This window comes from Numida meleagris, chromosome 5 (genome assembly GCF_002078875.1).
Source record: "Numida meleagris isolate 19003 breed g44 Domestic line chromosome 5, NumMel1.0, whole genome shotgun sequence".
Classification (NCBI taxonomy): Eukaryota; Metazoa; Chordata; class Aves; order Galliformes; family Numididae; genus Numida; species Numida meleagris.
Window position 1 is genome coordinate 12,606,263 of NC_034413.1, and position 19,559 is coordinate 12,625,821.

At 61.5% G+C, this 19,559-nt stretch overlaps 2 protein-coding genes across 6 annotated transcripts; one reads left to right on the forward strand and one right to left on the reverse strand.

Moving 5' to 3' along the window:
• SEMA4G (semaphorin 4G) lies at positions 8,528–18,792 on the forward strand. 5 transcript variants are annotated; one of them, XM_021399523.1, is made up of 17 exons: positions 8,528–8,672; positions 13,133–13,339; positions 13,422–13,570; positions 13,668–13,730; positions 13,802–13,900; positions 14,366–14,459; positions 14,660–14,773; positions 14,911–15,077; positions 15,253–15,422; positions 15,491–15,635; positions 15,721–15,943; positions 16,017–16,132; positions 16,215–16,366; positions 16,441–16,502; positions 16,735–17,987; positions 18,068–18,169; positions 18,268–18,792. In XM_021399523.1, exons 2-15 carry the CDS (start codon positions 13,219–13,221, stop codon positions 17,577–17,579), a joined length of 2,520 nt encoding a protein of 839 aa, XP_021255198.1. In that variant the 5' UTR covers positions 8,528–8,672; positions 13,133–13,218; the 3' UTR covers positions 17,580–17,987; positions 18,068–18,169; positions 18,268–18,792. The 5 variants fall into 5 exon arrangements, with proteins under 5 accessions (XP_021255198.1, XP_021255193.1, XP_021255195.1 ...); XM_021399518.1 differs by having other exon boundaries at positions 16,735–18,169; XM_021399520.1 differs by having other exon boundaries at positions 8,528–8,659; positions 13,130–13,339; positions 16,735–18,169.
• On the reverse strand, positions 18,784–19,470 carry MRPL43 (mitochondrial ribosomal protein L43). The gene is made up of 3 exons (XM_021399524.1): positions 19,297–19,470; positions 19,118–19,224; positions 18,784–19,031 (listed from the first exon to the last, which is right to left on the reverse strand). Exons 1-3 carry the CDS (start codon positions 19,425–19,427, stop codon positions 18,817–18,819), a joined length of 453 nt encoding a protein of 150 aa, XP_021255199.1. The 5' UTR covers positions 19,428–19,470; the 3' UTR covers positions 18,784–18,816.

The window sequence follows — 19,559 nt, forward strand, 5'->3', positions numbered from 1 at the left end:
GAGCTCTGCCTTCATCCAAGGGGCAGTGCTGGCATTGTCTTGTGCCCGGCAGTGCCCTCACCCAGGTGCTGCTTTGTGGGGAGGTTGGAGCTGATGCTTGCAGGTCACTGGGTGAGAGGGGATTCTCCCGCAGGCCGCAGTACTTCAGGGCATGACATTACAGTGGTCACGTATGTTTGTGTTTTCTGAGCTGTTTTTTTTTCTTTTTTTTTTCCAGTAGTTGTGCAAGTCTGGTTGGTTGTTTTTTTTTCCACTGGAAAGGGCAGCTCAGGCTGTTGCTGGAGGCAGCCCCCCCCCCCCCCGTTCCTTCTGCAAACTCACTCCATGGGCTTACAAAGCCTTCTTGCCCAGAGCTCCTTGGTGGGAACCACCCTGCTGCGCCAGAGAGGCCCTGCAGGGTTAGCGTTTGGCCTGCCCAAGGGAAAAGGCTCCTGGGATCAACCCGGTTCTGTGCAGAGAGCCAGGCTGCAGCGCAGCAAGGAGGTGTGCGGGGCGTGCAGCGGCCTGCACGGTGCAATCCCGGCGTGGGGCTGCTGGGGGGCAGGGCAGGGCCAGGCCACGCTCACGGAACACGGCGTGGTTAAGGGGCTGCCCAGAGAGGTCAGGCGGCCGCCGACGGATTTAGCTCGTGCCTTGTGGTTTATATTATCTGAATGCTCCCAGTGACGTTCGGATTGCGATTTTTCCCATCTTCCCCTGGGCTGCCAAATGCCTTGATGCTTTGCCTTGTGGATGTTTTGCCAGCTTAACCGATGGGGCCCCTCCTTATCTGGTGTTGAAAAGTACTTTCCGTGCTGGGGAACGGCCTGGGCTGCTGCTGGGAAGGCTCCTAGGGAAAGTAAATTCCTCGAAGGGCTGGTCCTTACCGAGGCGCTTTTAGTTTTGTCTGACTTCTTTCAGCCGGCGTTTCTTCGTCTTTGTAGTAAGGAATTTGAAAGGGAACGCTTTACCTGCTATCAGACGCGGCGCTGGGTGGTGAGAGAGGGAAAACATTCCCGTCTTCCTGCCTTGATCCTTTGCTCTGGGTGCTGAAAGCTAGTCCCCACGCTTGCTGGGAGCGCTGCCTGTTGAGATGTGTTTTCACGTGGCCTTTAAGCGGTATTCAGACGCGTTGCAGCTCTTCGGATGTCTCACTGAGCCTGGTGAGCAGCACTTCATCTCCTCCAGCCTCCCTGCCCCCTCCCAGCTCCCTGCGGGGAGGTAACAGGGGAGGAGGTGGCAGCTCAGCTGGAATCGTTCCTGTGCCCGTCATCAAAGCCACCGGCCCGAGGCTGCCCGAGGTGTCTTACCCCATGTGATGCACGGAGGAGGGCTCCCGGCCGTAGGAAATGGGGCCACTGGCACACACCCTTTTCCCTGTGGTTTCCTTTGGGCTCACGCTCGCTGCTGCAGCTGCTAGAAGCCGGGTGAGCCATGCTGCTTCCGTCTTGCAGGGTAACTAACATCTCGGCTGCTTTGGGACCGCTGGGCCAAGGTCCTTCACCAGGGTAGCGAGCGCTGGGTGCTGGGGGACGGCTTAAAGGCTCGAGGGCTTTGCCACTTAATTCCAGCTCTTTTCTCAAAGCCTGCTTAGAGATGGAAGTCCTGGCTCCTGCGGCTCGGGCAGTAGCAGGAGGTCCATCAGCTCTCCGGGCTGACCGCTGGGCTCTTACTGGAATAAAAATAACGGCTTAAGGCTGGCAGGCTCGGTGCTGGGGAGAGGAAGGCCAGGCATTAAGTTTGGTGCTTTCTTTGCGCCGCAGGCTTTAAAAAGGCAGCGTAAATCCTGCGGGGCAGTTGTGGGCTCCTGAGGCTCGCAGGCGAATTGATCTGTGTGCTGGAAACAGAATCCGCGTGCTTTGCCCCGCGCCCAGCTGCAGGGAGGCCTGGCAGGTGAGGCTGGCTCCGGTGCTGTGCCCAATACCGCTTCTCTCACGCAGCCGTGGAGCGCTGCCTGCCTCCCCCGTGTACTAACCTATTTTTTCAATACTTGGGCTCCAGCACTGTTATGGTAAAGTTTGCACAGCGCGCCGTGTTTTTCATTCCGGTTGATTTTTCTCTTCCTATTAGCCCTTTTTTTTTTTTTTTTTTTTCCTTTGCCCTCATTCTGTTTTTCCCCGCAGTACATGGATGCTGTTTGCTGAGAAACTGTGTCAGCCTTCCTCGTAATTAAGAGCCCAGCAGGAGCGAGCACGGCGGCGGCCGTCCTGGAGATGTCACCTCTGGCTGGGAGCTGACCGTAAGCTCAGGTGCTGGGGATGCGGGGCTGTGCCGCTGCTGAGCGGGGTGGCGCGGGGGGGCCCGCCAGGAGCCCGGCGCAGAGCAGTAAGTACCCCCCATTCCTTGCAGCTGGGATGCTCCAGCTGCCCACGTCCTCTTGTAGAGCGGCTCCAGCTGTCTCAGGGCCAAGGTTACGTCCCTGCCTGGGTTCAGCCCTTTGGGATGGAGCCCGTGCGCGTGTGTATAGGGGAGGAACAAAGCAAGCTGCTGTCGTCTGCAGGCTGCATCTCGTCGGCTGGGAAACAGATAACAGTTGTAACGTTGGAAAGGGAGATGGATGGGGAGCTCTGCAGTCAAATGGCCTGAAAAGGGGCGAATGGAGCGAAGTTATTCAGTGCCTCTCTGTCATTTGGCTTCAGACTCTGTAGTTCTTTAATTAGCGTGAAGGCTCAGAGCGAACAAAAGGAGACGGTGGAGCTGGGGATCTTCTTGCCTCAGGATGTTGTGGAGGCTGAAAGCAGAGGCGTTCAGAAAGCGTTTTAGTGGCAGAAAAACCCATCAGGGTCTGTGAAATGAAAGCGGCCGTCCCTGGCTGAGAGCTTCCAGGCTGCATCCCGCAGGGTGCGGGACGGGAGCCCACCCCACCCCGCTCCCCATCCGATAGATGATGTCGGCTAGCGGAGAAGTGACAACAAGGGAACGTGAGGCTGGATTTTAAACCTCCCCCGTGCGATCTCTTCGGGACGGCGTTCGGTATTTCCCTCTGTAGCTGCTGTGTCGGATTTGCCTCTTGGGGGCAACCTCGCCCTGCTCCAGCCGTGGCAAAGACAAAAGGGAGTTAACGCGCTGGGGAGGGGATGAGTCACTGCGTCTCTCCCTGGGTTCGCTTTATCAGATAATTTTTGGCAATCGATGCAGTTATTTGCTGAAAGGGTTTAAGGGAGGCTGCCTAGGTTGGCCTGCTCGCTGCTTTTCAGAGATGACCCAGTTGCTTCTTGAAGGTCCCAACCTTGCAATCTTTGAAAGTTTTCGCTGCCTCGCTGTCCTTCAGAGAACGTGGCCCGGGAGGACTGCTGCTCCACGGCTCTGGGCTGACAGGCAGCGCATAAATCCACTCGTGTAAGATTTACAGTGCTCTCCCGCTGCTCTTTTGCCAGGGATCCCTTGGGCAATCGCTAATCCTATCAGCGCTGCGGTTACTCTGACTTGTACATAGGGGAGATAGCAAACTTATTGCTCCAGCTCCGCTGGAGTCCCGTGTTTGCGAGCAGACGTGCCACACAAGCCCTGTCCGTAAATAACCATTTACATTTATTTAAAGGGCGTTGAGGTATATGGTGGAATAAAAGGAGTATTATTCATGCTTCGTGCTGCGGTTCCTAATGGGGCTTAGCACGCTGATATGACCTACAAAGCTTGTTGTTTCGTGCCCGCAGTGCTCTGATGTTCTTCCTACCCCGAGGGTCAGAAATGATGAGAATAAACGATGGTGACGGGCGTCTCGCAGATCCCCGCTCCCTCGCCTTGGCAGTGTCCTTGCAGGGAGCTGCTGGTGACATTGCCTCGCAGGCGGGGGGACGCTGCGTGCTCGGCCGGTCACACGATGCGCACGGAGCGGCCTTGGCGTGCCGCACAAAATCGATGCCTCCTATATGCATAGCAATGCATTCGTGGTTGTTTTCTTTCCCCCTGAAGTGCTGCAGGAGGGCTGGCCGGGGCCACGCGTGTGCGATGGCTGCGAGAAGCCCTGGTGTCACAGCCTGCAGCCCCAGAGCCCCCAGCACCTTGGTGCAGCCCAGGTGCTGCACCAGCACTCCTGTGGTGCGGGTGCCCAGGAGCTGCGGGTGCCCAGGAGCTGCCCGCTCGGGCTGCTGGGCTGAGTCAGCCCTGCTGGGACAGCGGCCCGGCTCCGGCCAGCCAGCTGCTCATTAACCCAGCCCTGCGGCGTGTGCTGTGCTGGCTTTGACACTGGCCTTAATAGCTCCCTCCTCTTTTCTCTCTCTCTCTTCTTTTTTTCCCCTGTTGTTTATAAAGGTAAATTAGCTGTATGGATATGCAGGGACATGAATCAAAGGAATTCAGCTGACTCTTAAGAAGCCCCATTTACACCGTCATGTAATAGGAGATGTGCTAGAATGCCAGGATGTGATGAATACTGCCCAGTCCGTAAACACCTCAGGACAAAGGCTGTTTGTGAGGCAACTCTGCGTAACTTCCCAAAATCTGACTGTGTAGGGGAAAACCATCAGGCTTGGGAATACATTAACTGGGTTGAACAGCAGAGGTACTGGTGAGATGCAGATCTTTTACCAAAGGCTGCAGAGAAATTTCACTGAGCTGCAAAGCCTATGTTGGAGAAGTTGCATGTCCACGTGGCACGTGCCCAAGACTCCCCTGACATCCTTTCTGTGGGTTACCCTCGAACTTGAACAAGCAGCACGCGGAGGGTAAGGCTCCCATCTTCCTCAGATGGAAGCAAAATTCACCACGTCATGAAGGCCGGGCTGCTTTTGGGACATGTGCTGATAGATGTGTGGTTAGGAGGGAGATGTTTCCATGGCAAAGCATCGCCCTCAGGGGGGCTGTGACTTGCAGACCCCAGGGACTGCACTGTGTGCTCACAGCATCGTTCCAGAGGAAGGAGGGAGCTGCGGGCTGTGCAGGGAGGCCTTAGCTCAGCCTTTGCCAGTCCTTTGCTGGACTTGAAAAGAAAACTAAAAGCAGAGGCGAGACTGAAATAGCTCATTTTGTCTCAGCAGACAAATACTTGCTTTGAGCATCATTGTCGCTTGGGCTAAATTACTTTTAAATGTGGCTCAGGATTGGGCAGCCTTTCTCAGCCGCTCATTCCGCAGCACCCCACTGGGGCAGTGCCTGTAAGGCCGAGCACTCTGATACCACAGTGATTCTTCCTGACGTCCACTTGGCTTCATTATCAGACCCATGATTCCCCACCGAGATATCTTGGCTACATCCCGGCTGCACGCCTCTTCTCTGAACAAAGGGGTCTGTGCCCAGAGGAGGCCAGGAGCCATGGGTGGATGGATGGATAGATGGATGGATGGATGGATGGATGGATGGTCCTCTTGGGGATGCAAAGGAGAAGGTGCATGCAAGGGGAGCTGAGAGCCCGACCCGCTCCTCATGGCAGCTGGCGTTACCATAGGGCTGGGGGGATTTTAGCACCTGATTTGTTGCCCCTACCTCTCGTTTCACAGGAGCCTTGCCATGCGTGGCACAGACAGCCGCCACTTGCAGCGTAGTCCCCCCGGGCACTCTGCTTGCGACACAGCCACGCAGCCCTCCCAGCTCTCCCGGCTCCCTCCTGTGCCTTCCTGAAGGCAGCCTTGCAGCCGCTCTCCTCTCCGTCTCAGCAGCGCTTCTTGAGCAGATGTATTTTTAAATCCCAGCTCATAAATTTTGGAAGCTCCTCTCCTTCCCCCACCCCCTCGCCCCTATCAAAGTGTCAGAGGCGAAGAAAAACCGTGAGAGTGATGTACGCGTTCAGCTTCGGCTGCCAGCGCTTGCAGGTTATTTACGGTGCTGCCGAGGCCGCTGCTTAAATCGTGTGGATGGCAGCAGCCTGGGCTCGGTGTGTGGGAGGGAGAGGTCGCAGCCCTTTCGTTGGCGATGTGTGGCCGCGTCCCTGCCATCGCTGCTCATCCCTGGAACGTTTCTGCTCCCTCCTGTCCCACCTGCTGCTGACCTGCCCTGGCCGTGTGCTGTCTGTCTGTCCGGACCGGCTGGGAAGGCTTTCCCTGCCTTTCCCTGGGGCAGCAGGGCAGGGGAAGGCAGGCGGAGGCTGCCGTGACTCAGCTGCTGCTCCCTGCAGCCAGCCGGCACCTGGGCAAAGCATCCCCATTTCCACTTGCAAATGCTGGCACAGGGCGGGGGGAACGTGGGGTCTGATTGTGAGGGAGGTGGGAGGCAGTGACCCCACTGCTGTATGGAGCCAGGGGAAAAATCTCATCCATAAAAGAAACTGAGCCCTGAGTGCCTGCTGGAGCCGCAGCAGCAAGGGCTGGCCGTGCCCCTGGCTTCTGGCACGTTACAACTTTCTCAGACAAATCCCGCAATTGTAATTTTCCTTGCTGGCTCCCAGCCCGAAGGAACAGTGGTTCGGAAAGTTTGCTCAGCATCTCAGAGGGAAGAGGACCCAGCGCCTTTCACGCTCTGTGCCTGCTGGAGCGTTCATCCCAGGGCCGATGCGGTTGGCGGGGCTCACAAGAGCCGTGCCGGGTCAGGATGGCCTAAGCACCACTGGCTCCTTGTGCCCCGCTCTGTGCTCTGCCTGGAGGGATGCAGGGGAGTGCTGCTGCCTGTCCTGTGCTGGGTTCACCCAGAACTAAGGGGCTCTCCCCGCATCCCTTGCGTTATGGTCTTGGGGTTGGGAGCCGGTGGGCAGTGTGCTGGTTTGGCGTGGATTTCACAGGGTTTCATAAATCCCCAGCTCCCAGCACGAGGAGGTTTTGTAACTGGCGGCACCGAGCCAAATCCCTGCAATGGGGCTGCATCTCACTGCTCTCGCTCGGGGCGAAGGAGGGGCAGTGGCACCGGGAGCAGCCCGGTCTCCCTGCCAAGGACCAAAGGCAGCAACCTGGGGGCAGCCTGAGCCCCCTGTGTGCCAGCGGCACCCCCGCATCGTGTGATGATCCCAGCAGCGAATGGAGCAGCGTGGCCATGTTGTCGTTAGCGGTGCCACTCGGGATGGAGGAGTGGTGTGCTGTGGGAGCCATCACTGTGCTGGCTGGGCATCGGAGGGGCAAAGCGGGCTGTGGGCAGGCTCGCTGCGAACCAGCCGGGTGTCCTGAGTGACACAAAGGGCAATTACAGAGCAGCCGGGCCGGGCTGGCCGGCTGGGCACCGCCACGGCTCTTCTTCCTCCCCACCCGGCTGCACCGCGCCACAGGGCAGGAGAAGGACAGCGCTGTGTTGGGCCCCCCGCTCTGGCTGCAGCCCCAGGAAGGCTGCACATGGCAGGCAAGGCCTGGCCTCTGCACCAGCAGGGCCCTCCATTGCTTCAGAGAATCTCATGGGGGCAGCAGAGCAAGCGGAAGCTCTGAAAATAGATCTGTTTCCAGCTGCCGATGACTCGCGTTAATTAATTAAAGCCTCGCAAGCTCGGGCCTGTAAATAGGCAGCGTGGAGCACACCGGGCTCAGCTTGCTCTTTGCTCATGCACTAATTAACCCACTCCAAGGCCAGGAGCTAGCACAGCCTGAATTTGGGCTTGGAGCCACGTGGGCGGACAGGAGTGCTGCTGTGGGACGGGATGGGACAGGATGGGATGGGATGGGATGGGGCCCAGAGTGCAAGGGGTTGAACCATGGCTGGTGCTTGCAACCAGCTCTCCCTGTGCTCATCCCTGTACCAGGAAGGGCACTGCAGACCGCAGCCATCAGAGCCTCCCTGAACTCCCTATAGGGACAGCTGGCATGCGGGTGGCTTCCTCCGTGCCATGCCACAATGGGGTCAGGATGCATCCCAGGGGACTGGGCGCTCTGAGTTCTCCATCCGCCCCCAAAAATCACTGCTGTGTGGGCAGTGCTGCTGCCCTGCAGTGCTCCGGGTCTGGCTGGCTCCATCCAGGCTGTGCCGGGCAGGGCTGCAGTGAGTCCAGTGCGCAGGTGTCTGCCTTCCGTGGGGTGGGCAGGATGTGAGGCGAGGTGCGGAGACATGAGGACAGGAGGAAATGGCAATCAGCCGCTGGAGCGTGCAGGCGTGGTGGGAGAGCGGCCAGGAGCCTGCTGTGAGGGCAGCGTGCTGGGAGCGGCGCTGCATGGCTCTGCCAACACGGCAGGGAGGCACAGCACCCACCTCCTGCTCCAGCCAGCTTCCCAGTGCCCTAGATGCGACCTGCAGATTGCACGCCACGGTTGTGCTTTGCGCTTTCGTGACGGATGAGGAAGGAGGGCTCGGCCACGTGGGGCAGAGGAGGCTCCGAGGGGCACAGCACCCCCAGCACACCCCACACACGGGGTGCCAGCACCCCCAGGCCAGTGCACCGGGGGATCTTTGGCCGTGAGCCGGCTGTGGTGCGATGAGGCCGTGCGGTTGCTTCCCCCCTCTTTGAGGACTTTGCCCTCGCGGAGCTCCAGGCCGGGCACAGTGCCCGGCTGGGCGTGCAGGCTCCTGCACCTGGCTGCTGGCCCTGCTCCAGGCACCCACCCACCGCGTTAGGGGATCGGGGTGGCCTCAAGCCGGGGTGCTGCAGGACTTGGAGGGCACTCCTGCCGCTCCGTGCTCCGGCCCCCGCAGCACCGTAGGCCCGCGGCCCTCACACACCCAGGGGGGCGGGGGACAGCGGCGCTCAGGGCGACCGGCAGGGGGCGCCATAGTGCGGGCGGCGCGGCACGGCCCACGGCGGGGCCGCGCACAGCGACCTGCGGCGGGCAGCTCAGCCAGCGCCGCGCCGAGCCGGGCGGAACCGGACCGAGCCGAGCCGAGCCGCGCCGAGCCGCGCCGAGCCGCAGGCAAGCGCCGGGGAGATGGGATCAGGGCCGGTTGCCGGCGGGGTGCGGGATTTGGGGCTTTGGGTCCGCGGACGAGGTGCTACGTGCCCCAGCGTAGGGTACGAGTGCTGAGTGCGGGGTGCTGGCCCACCCCCAGGCAGGATTTGGGGTGCTGGGTCCGGGCGCTGGGTCTGCTGGGGTTGAGTGCCGGGTGTGGTGCTGCGTGCACAGGTACGGTCCGGTGCTGGGTCCAGTGCGGGTGCCGTTCTGGGTGCCGGGCCGGGCTGCGGAGAGGCACCTCGAGAGGGTTCGGGACGGGGGTGAACGGGGGTTGGGCGGGTCCTGGGATCAGTGCCGGGGGCAGCAGGACCCTGGGCAGGATGGGGGCGGGGGACACCTGGCGGGGATTTTTGGGTGACCAGGGTTGCGGGGGAGGAAGGGACGTGCGGGTCTGGTGGCGGTGCAGCCCTTCCTCCTGCCCCGTTCCGCTCAGGGTTTGGGGCTGCACCGCTGGAGCGCGGGGGGGGGTTGCATCGTACTGGGGACTGTGCCCGTGCCCGGGCAGTGCATTGCGCCGTGCTCCTGGGGTAGGGCTGGGGCTGTGCTCGCCCCGCCCGCAGCCAGGTGGGCCCGCGGCTCCTCCATCCCGGAGCCTGAGGTGGGGAGGGGGGAGAACGCGAGAGGGATCCGATGGTGCCGAGGCACCGTCTCTAGCGACAAAGAGGCTGCCCAAAATGGACGAGGAGCACAGACTCCCCCAGAGGCAGGGAATTACTGCTGTGAGTGATGCCCGCTGCCAGCCCCCTCTGTGGCCGCGGCCCCCATCCCCGACGGCCGCGGTGACGCTGCCGCCGCCCCCCGTGGGATGTGCCCAGCGGGTACAGGGGCAGAGCTGCCCCCGCCGTGCGCCGATCCCTATCAGCGCTTTGTTTTTGTGTTGCAACCGGAGGGGAAAGAAAAACACAAAACCAATGCCAACCCTTTCGGCTCCCACGAGCGAGGGCTGCGCGGCTTTTCCTCCCCCCACCCCCAACGTCCATCTGTTGGAACCTTTCCCTGCTTTCCCCGCCAGGAATGCCGGCAGCAAATTTGGGGTGAGGGCAGCCAGGTGGCCACGGTGGGCAGCAGGAAGAAGGTGAGGTTTTGGGGCACCTTTGGTGCCAGGCTGCGCTCTGCTCGCTCCTCCCCTCCTGCAGGGGGGCTGTGGCTGTGCTCGGCCCCCTTGCTGCCCCCCCCGGGGGCTGGGGATCACTCCGTCTCCCCGCTGCCAAACCCATGCAAATCCACCCGGCTCTGATGTGAGCGTGTCTGCATGCAAACTGCATTGGGAAAGGCCGAGTGCCGCACTCGTGGGGTGTATGGGAGTGGGATGCGGAGTTAAAGAGCATCAGCTGCAGTTTGACCCCAAAGCTGGAGTTGTTTTGGAGGGAAACTGGAACAAACAAGATGAGGTCGTTACGCTGGAACCAATAAGAACGCTGCCATCATCTAGTTTTGCTGGACTTCGGGGAAAAAAAAAAATAAGGAAACAGTTTATCTTTGGAATAAATAAAGCATAAAGGAACAGGCATGCAGGGAGCGCCCGCAGCCCTGTGGGCCGGGGCCCTGCATCCTGCATCGCGCAGCTGTGGGAGCAGTGCCTGGAACCCAAGCACCAGGGAGAACCCCAGTAGCAAAACCCCGAGCAAATCCCGTGGTGACCCGTGGCCCAGCGAGGTGGAGCGCAGTGCGTCCATGGGGATGAGCAAATGGGCCCAAACTGGTCTAAACCCCCAAATCTGAGCAAGGCTGCACCGGCAGCTGCTGGCTCTGCAGCGTCCCTTTAAATTTAGGGTTGGGGCTTTGAGTTGTGGTGGTGTTTTTTTTTTTTCATTTTTAATTGTTCCTAGGGGTTTAATTCTAAAATTATTCTCCTGCTTCTGCTGTGGAAGCAATGTGCTCCAACCACAAATCCTTTTAAGGCTGAGCTGCAGCGATGAGCCACGGCGTGCGAGCAAACCGGCACGGGAAGCTCTGCTGGGAGCTGTGCTGGGCACAGAGGGCTGTATGTCTGTCCGTCCATCCGTCCGGCCACGCTGTCTCATTTTGCAGCAGCAGGGGAAAAAAAAAACCACAGAGAAACTGTTTGTTTTCTTTCTGTGGAGATTTTCCCAGCGCCGAGTGCCTCTCCCTCCTGGTTTTTCCCAGCGGGGCAGGGGCAGCGATGCTGAGGATGGAGGAGGTGGCACGTGGGGATGGCTTTGCCGCGGGGATGCTCTTCCCCGCGGTGCCCCCAGGAGCGCGGGGACACAGCACCTCACATCCCCATCCCCCCGTGTGCCGGCGGGGGGAGCTCAGCGCCCGGCTGCGGTGTCTCAGCACACTTCTCGGTTCCTGTTCAGCTCCCATGGTGCTCTCCCTGTGCTGCGCCCGCATCCCAAATTTGGGGAAAGGAGAAGCATCGCGTGAGCCGTGCTATCTCGTGCATCTCCTGGGAAGCGCCTCGGGGTCGAGCAGGGTTTTGTTTAAAGAACCAAAATAAACGCGGAGCAGCGCTGATGGAGGTCACGGCGCTCCTTCCCTCCCCGGCCCAGCACCCAGCGCATCGCAGATCCCCCTTTCCCGGAGGACTTTTGCCAAGTTGGCGTTTTTCTTGCTGCTGTCGGCAAAGTCCTGTCTGGCTGAGGAGCGGATTGATTGCCTCCTGCCCCGGGTCGCAGCTGCTGACGTGTGGGGACAGGGATGGGTGTCCCTGCTGTGCCCCATTTGGGGCCGTTCGCCGGTGCTGCACCCAGGGGTGTTTTACGATTTGCTGCAGCAGAGGCATGGGAGGGCTGCAAGTTGGGAAAAAGCTGCAGAAAGTTGCCTGGCAACCCTCATCCCAGCTCTGCTCACTGGGTGCCACGGGATCTCGCAGGATTTCGCTGCCGTTCCCAAAACCGAGGGCTGCACAACCCTAAATGGGAATCTTCATTTTGCCCAGCTTTCCCTCGGCTCCGTGTCTCCCTTAGCCCACAGCCGTGTGGCTCAGGTGCATCTGCCTGTTTGCAGAGCGAGGCTTAGGGATGCTGGCGGCCGGAGGAACTCTGGGTGCTCCCCAACCTTGTCCCCATGCTCTGGGCTCAGGTTGGGACCAGGGCTGCCGCGTGGGGAGTGGGTACAAGGTGAAGTGCCTGAGTCCCTGTGGAGTGCAGGAGCTGCTGGCATGGAGAGCACAGCGGTGATACGAGCTGGACCAGGGATGCTTTCAGTTCCCTCCTGCTCCTTCCCCCACTTCGTAGGTATTTAAAAAAAAACGAAAAACAACAACAAAAAAACCCACAAAAACAAATAAATAGAAAAGGGAAGCTCAGAGCAGCCCTTCCCTTCAAGTGAAACATTAACAGGCTCTTGGAGTGAGCTGCTTCGTTTCCTTCAGGACAAAGTTGATTCAATCTGGGGTGAAGGAGCCTTTGCACATGGGCGCAGCCGCTGGGCTGGAACAGCGCAACGTGCCCAGCCCCGGTGCTGCCTGGGCTCTCCCGGTTAAAGTCCGGCCATACGGTGCAACCAGGGAAGGGTGTGCACGCAAGAGGCGCGCTCCGGCCACGCACATGGCCGTGCTGTGTTTGTTCCCGGTGATGTTTGGGCTCTGCTGAGCTCGTAGCGCTGCGATGTGATGTGGGCAGGGGATGCTGTGTGCCTGCTCGCTCTCCTCTCCTCCCATGCCCTGCTGGTTCCCTGTTGTTTCCCTTCTCCCTCCCCTCCGCCCGAAGCCCGGTGCGGTATTTGCTTTAGGGAATTCGTCTGCAACAGGCGTGTTTGAACAGCTTTGCTGGAGGGCCAGGTATTTGGTGTATATATAGAAAAAAGCCCTAAGCAAACAGGTTAATGCCGGGTGCTTTGTGGGGAGGTCTCCTGTGCAGAGATACCCTATGGTCTCTGCCCTCAGCAGGCAGCTATGGGGTGCTGGGATCCCGTGTCCCATCCTGCCTCCCCGCATCTCCCCATCCTCTCGTTGCGGTTTTGGTCCCCGTGGATGTTGGTGTCCCCGTGTGGCTGCTCGGCTCTGTGCCTCCTTGTGGTGGTTTCTTAGCCAGGATTTGCTTCCTGGCTGGGAGCTGAAGATGCTGAACTTCAAGGCAGCTGTTGATAAAAGAGAAACTGAAATATAATGGAAAAACACTGGGGAAAAAAAAACACGGTCTTGCTTGAAAACATCTGGTGGAGGTGCCAAGTGACTTCTCATTGCTTTCTCATTGCCCTGTGCTGCATGTGCCTGGAGCATCCCTCCCCAGCTCTCTGTCCTCAGCAGTCCTGGTCGGCTCTCTGCATGTTTGGGATTTCCTTTCCATCCTCCCAGTTCCTGGCTCGGCTCTGGAGAAGGAGCAGAGCCCTTTGGCTTTCAAGTCATGCCGGCTGCCCCACTGCCATCTTTGCACATGGATAACCTGGGGACCACTCCCTGGGCTGGCTAAATTCCTGTGCCCAGCAGCCCCTCTGATCTTGGATCTCTGTTTCAGGAGGGTCCCGGGGAGCCCATCCCCAGCTGCGGCTGTGCCGGTCCCTCCGGCCAGGGGCTGCCCTCACTGGGCGCCGGGGACTGAAGATGTGTGGGGGCACAGTGCGGCTGCTGACCGCCCTGCTGGTGGCTGTGGCCATGGGATACCCCAGTCGTCGCTCCGCCACTGACCTGGATGCCACCCCCAGGATGACAGTCACCTTTGACGGTAAGAGGGCTCGGGGAGAGAACAGGAAGGAAGCTCAGCCTGCTTGGGAGCGTTTCGCTGTGAAAACCATTTCTCCCCGCAGAGTTGTCAGGCGTGCAGCGGTTCAGCGGGCGCAGCCTGAACTACACCACGCTGCTGCTGGAGGACGAGCGGGGCGTGCTGTACGTGGGGGCCAGGGGGGCCGTCTTCGCCCTCAATGCCAGCAACGTGGCCGATGGCTCTCACCGCACGGTGAGCTGGTGCCCTCCATTCCCAAACAGCCTCCAAACAAAGCTGGGCTTTTGGGGGGGGGGAGGATCATGTGGTGATGGCCCTTCTCTCTGTGCAGATCCATTGGGAAGCATCTCCGGAGAAGCAGCTGGACTGCCTGCAGAAGGGCAAGAACAACAAGGTATGGCCGTCCCTGGGCAGCGAGGGCCCCGTGGTGTCCCCAGGCAGTAATGTGCGTCCTGTCCACCACAGACCGAGTGCTTCAACCACGTGCGGTTCCTACAGAGGCTGAACACCACGCACCTCTACGCCTGTGGCACCTACGCCTTTCACCCGCTCTGTGCTTCCATCGTGAGTCTGCCTGTCCCCATCCCTGTCCCCATCCGGGGTGGCAGCACCCAGGTGCAGTCACTGTCACAGTGATGCCACAGGACCCCGGCAGCCAGATGGGCTCCTGCATGTCTCGCATCCCTCCCACAGCTGTGGTGTGTCCCTCCATCTCCCCAGCTGCTCACAGCAGTTCTGTGCCCGTTCCCACAGCTGTGCTGCCAGTCTGGTTTGTCCCCAGCCACTAGAGGAGCCGCCACACTTGGCCCCATCATTATTTAAAGTGCTTTGAACTACAGTCCCCAAAGAAAATAACTCCTATGGTGACACAGATGTGCAGGGAGGACCCAGCCCGGCTGAGAACAACATTGGGTGTTGGTGTTCTGTTGGGGAACCATCTTGACTGGAGGGGATGGCCGTGGGCATGGCTTTGTCCCTGCCCTAGTGGGCACAAGGCTGTCCCCTGTGCTGATGTCCCTGGTCTTGCAGGATGCTGACAGGTTCACGCTGCCCCCCCGTTTTGAGGAAGGCAAAGAGAAGTGTCCCTATGACCCCTCCCGCGGCTACACTGGCCTCATTGTGGGTAAGTGGCACTTCACCAGGTCAGGTGGGGCCACTTGGGGGCAGCCAGCTGGCTGTGCTTGTGGAGGGTACAGCAAGACTGGGCATCCCCTTCCTTCTCCTCCTCCTCTGCTCGAGGCATGTGGATGTGGCGGCCTTCGGGGCTGTCCCTGCTGTCCCTGGGCTATGGTGGCCGTGCTGACAGGTGCCTGCCCTGTGCAGATGGTGGATTGTACACAGCCACACGCTATGAGTTTCGGAGCCTCCCCGACATCAGGAGGAACCTGCACCAGCGGCCGCTGAAGACGGAGGAGTCCCCTCTGCACTGGCTGAATGGTAAAGGTGTCCCTGTCCCCTGGGTTTGGTGGCTGGGCTTGTCTGGCGTGGTGTCCTGCAGGGGGAAACTGAGGCAGGGAGGGACCGTGGGGATCTGGTGAGTTCCCAGTTGCCACCTCTTGCTCCGTTTCCCCCAGATGCCGAGTTTGTGGCCTCCGTGCTGGTCCAGGAAAGCAAGGATAGTCCCGTGGGTGACGATGACAAAATCTATTACTTCTTCATGGAGCGAGCAGGCGAGGAGACCACATCCTTCTTTGACAAGAGCCAGGTGGCACGAGTGGCCCGGGTGGCCCGTGTGTGCAAGGTAGGGGTGTCCCTGGGAATGTCCCTGGGGAGCAGGGGCTCTGGGCATGCACATGGGACAGAGCTGGTTGTGTGCTCTGGGAGGGGGTTCCCCTAAGGGGGAATGGGGACTGTCTCTGCACTGGGGGTGCTGGGCTCAGTGCTCCCATGAAGACCCCCCCCACCTGCCTTCCCAGAGCGATCTGGGGGGGAAGAAGATTCTGCAGCGCAAGTGGACATCCTTCATGAAGGCGCGCCTTGTGTGCTACATCCCCTACTACGAGGTGCTGCGCAGCGTCTGCAGCCTGGACAGCGGTGGCTGGGCCAGCACTGTCTTCTACGCTGCCTTCACTCTCTCAGCGCAGTGGTGAGCGGGGCCGGGCGTGGGATTGGATGGAGGTGGTGGTGGGGGATAACGGGAGGTCCTGCACCCAGGAGGACAATGGAGGCCTCGGCTGTGTGCCGCTACGACATCTCCAAGGTGCAGCGTGCCTTTGAGGGGCCCTACATGGAGTACCAGGACTCCTCCCGCAAGTGGTCCCGCTACGATGGTGAGGTGCCCGAACCCCGGCCCGGCTCTGTGAGTGCTGAGGATGTGCGGGTTTCAAGGAGGGGGCCCAGGTGGGTGAGCCCCCACTGACAGCCGTGTCCTCCCCCCTGGGCAGTGCATCACAGACAGCTCCCGCCAGAGGGGCTACAACTCGTCGCAGGACCTGCCCAACAGCGTGCTGGACTTTGTCAAGCTGCACCCGCTGATGTTTGAGGAGGTGCAGCCAGCGGGCGGCGAGCCGCTGCTGGTGAAGAGGAGCGTGGCATACAGCCGCCTGGCGGTGGACCGGGTGCAGGCCCTCGACGGGCGCTCCTACGACGTGCTCTTCATGGGGACAGGTGAGCTTAGGACGTGGGATGGGTCCCTGCGTGGTGCTGGGGGTCCCACGTCCCCTGACCGCCCCATCTGCAGGGGACGGCTGGCTGCACAAGGCCGTGGTGCTGGGCTCCAGCCTCCACATCATCGAGGAGGTGCAGGTGTTCCAGGACCCGCAGCCCGTGGAGACGCTGGTGGTGTCCCGCAGACAGGTGAGGACAGCTATGGGGCTGGGGGCAGCACGGGGCACCCCGTGTGCGGGGCGATACTGCGAGCCAGCCTTTTCCATCCCAGAGGAGCCTATACGTGGGGGCTGCGAGTGGAGTCCTGCAGGTGCCCTTGGCCTCCTGCGCCAGGTACAGCTCCTGCTATGACTGCATCCTCGCCCGGGACCCGTACTGTGCCTGGGATGGCCGGGTCTGCCGTGACACAGCCAGTGGGGACAGGTAGGGGTTGTGCCGCTGGGTGGTGGCTGTGGGGCTGGCAGCAGGGCCGTGCGCTGAACCCCAGTGTCCCACAGCACAGGGCTGGTGCAGGATGTGCAGAGTGGCAATGTGGGATGCCGGAGCGGCTCTGGGCGCGGTAAGTCATAGAATCACAGAGTGGTTGGGTTGGAAGGGAACCCTAAAGCCCATCCAGTTTTGACCCCTGCCATGGGGGGTTGGAAGATCAGGATGCCCAGGATCCCATCCAACCTGGCTTTGAACACCTCCATGGATGGGGGCACCCGCAGCTCTCTGGGCAGCCTGTGCCACGGCCTCACCTCCCTCCAAGTGATGAACTTCCTCCTAACATCTGACATCTGTCCCCGCAGGCTCCCTGCCGTGGAAGAACCGCACGGTGCTGCGCGGGGATGATGTGCTGCTGCCCTGCGACCAGCGCTCCAACCTGGCGCGGGCTGTCTGGCTGCTGAACGGCAGTGAGGTGTCGGGCGCGGGGCAGGAGCGGCTGCGCGTCGGGGTGGACGGGCTGCTGGTGACCAACACGCTGCCAGGACACAGCGGCGAGTACCGCTGCTACGGCGAGGAACGCGGGCTGCGCACGCTGCTGGCTGCCTACAGCCTCACCGTGCTGCCCCAGCTGCCACGTGCCACCACCACCACCACCTCTGGGCCCTTAGCGGCCAGCCAGGCTTCCGGGGACACCAAGGTGGTCTACGTGTCGGCTATCGTGGTGCTGGTGGTGCTGTGCGCCGTGCTGGGTACCGTCCTGCTCTACGTGTCCTGCCTGGAGAAGCGCAGGGGGAAGTACGTGCTGGGGGAGCCGCGGGCTGCGAGTACTGAGCTGCAGACGGTGTCGGCCAGCTGCCTGCACAAGGCCCGCGGGGAGGACGAGGAGGAGGATGAGGAGGATCTGGCTTACCCCTGCCTGCGCATCATCCCCGGTGAAGCACCCACAGCCACCGTGTCCCCAGCCAAGGAGCTGCCGGTGGCCGTGCCCCCGCCGCCGCCGCTGCCCACCGAGCTCACCAATGGGGTGGGCTCCCTGCCCAGCGTCCTCCGCAAGATGAATGGCAACAGCTACATGCTGCTGCAGCAGCAGGACGAGCCGCTGGCCTCGCCGCTCTACAGCGCGTCCTTCACCGAGGAGCTCAGCAAGATCCTGGAGAAGCGGAAACACATGCAGCTGGTGGAGAAGCTGGATGAGAGCTCCGTGTAGGGCCGGGGTCCTGCCGGTCCTTTCTCCCACCCCTGCCAGCAGTGTTACAGACTCAGCAAAACTACCTCTGGGACCGCAGCGCCGGGCTGGGCCCGGGCTTGGCCATCCCTTTGGCTTTTCACTCACTTCTGAGACTTGATGTACAGAAAAAAAAACAGTGGGAAAGAAAAGGGAAGAATATCCCCCAAAGAAGAATCTATTTAAATTTGGGAGTTCTATTTATGTATAAAAACCCACCAATGGTGGCCACGAGCTGGAGGCAGAAGCTGGAGCACAACTGATGGTGGACACGGGGAGGGAGGGCTTGTGTCTGTCTGTCCCTCCAGGCAGAAGAGACTGTGTCCTGGATGTGTGGACGTGGTCCACCCCATTGGGCATCCCCAGCCCTGGGTGCCCAGGCACTGAGAGGTGGGTGCAGAGCAGGACTGCAGGCTCGGGGCTGTGCTGCAGGGCAGCCAGCTGCTGCCTGCTGCACGTCTGCTCTTCAGGGCTGCCTGCGGGAAGGATGTTCAGCGAGGGACAGCGAGGAAGAGGAGGAGAGCTGTCCCCGCACCCGCGATGAAACTGCTTGTGCCCACCATCAGCCCAGGGTGAGATGTGAGATGGGTGCTATAGGGAGGGGTACCACGGTGTGTGGTGTACAGGGAGGGGTACCGGTGTGTGACGGCATGTTGCCCTCCCCCTGCAGGGTGCTGCTGGCAGCAGGACTGCTCTCTAAGCCCGAGGGCCACGCACACCAGTTGGCTTGTCCGCGTCTTCGCCATGTGGTGTGGGAAGGGCACAGCGTCCTCTCGGCGCCCTCGCCCTGCAGACTGGACACGATGCGCCTTTGCATCCTCACGCAGCGCCAGTGGATGCTGGGAGGATCTTGGCCGCTGTCCCCTGTGCCACGGACTGTCCCCTCGTGTGCTGAGGAGCCCTGCCCCAGGGCCCGCTCCCTGTGAGCCTCCACTTCCCGGCGGTCCTGCTGCCCCTAACTCGCTCTTCCCCCTCACCTACCTCTGCTCCCGTGCCCTGAGGACAAGAGGGACACCCAGCTCTGTCCCTCCGTGTCCCCCTCTGCCACCCCCTGGACTGAGGGCATCGCCCAGAGCACAGCCCCCTCCCCGCCGGGCATTCCCTTCCCTCTGTGGGGTGGATGAGCCACCCTGAAAGGACATCCCGTTCCCCCGGTACGGCCCCAGGGCAATAAAGGCGACAGCTCTGCGTGGAAGCGGCGGTGCATCTGTGTGCGGCTTTATTGCGGCGCTGCGCGGGGGCCGAGCACGGTGAGGGCGGAGGGCTTGTTGGTGAGGGGGTGCCACTGGCCCTGCACGCTGGGGTTGGCGGTGTGGAAGGGTTTGCGGATGCGCACGATGTCCAGGCCCGACTGGGAGGCCAGCTTGGCGGCCAGCTGCGCGATCTCCTCGCTCGTCTTGCTGGCGATCAGCTCCTCCCGCACCGTGCCGTTCACTGCGGGGCAAGACGCGAGGTGTCGCCGCAGCGTCCCCGCAGCGCCACCCGCTGCCCCCCCCCCCTCTCCCCCGTCCCCCACTCACGGTACTCGGCCTGCAGCAGGGGCGCGGGGCAGTCGCACGGCCGCACGTACACCACCACGTCCGGGTGCCGCCGGGCGAAGTCCACCGCTTCCTCCTCCACGAACTGCCTGCGGGACGGAGGGGGGGGATCCGAGGTCAGGGGTCACGGGGCAGGCCGCGGGTGGGGGCGGCGGGCTCACCTCGCTCCGCGGGCGTCGGGCGCGGCGGGGCTGAACACCACCTGCAGCCGCTGCAGCTGCCGCACGTAGCGGCCCACGCCGTTGTGCAGGACGGCCGCCAAGAAGCGGCTGGCCGTCCCGCGGCCCGTCATCTCGCCGCCCGGAAGCGGAACGGCGCTCGGCGAGGAGGGAGGAGGGAGAGAGAGCATCCGGCTGCGCGGCGCGCCGGTAGTGACGGCGGGGAGCGGCATGGCGGCGCCCGCGGGGCTCCACGTGGGGGGGGC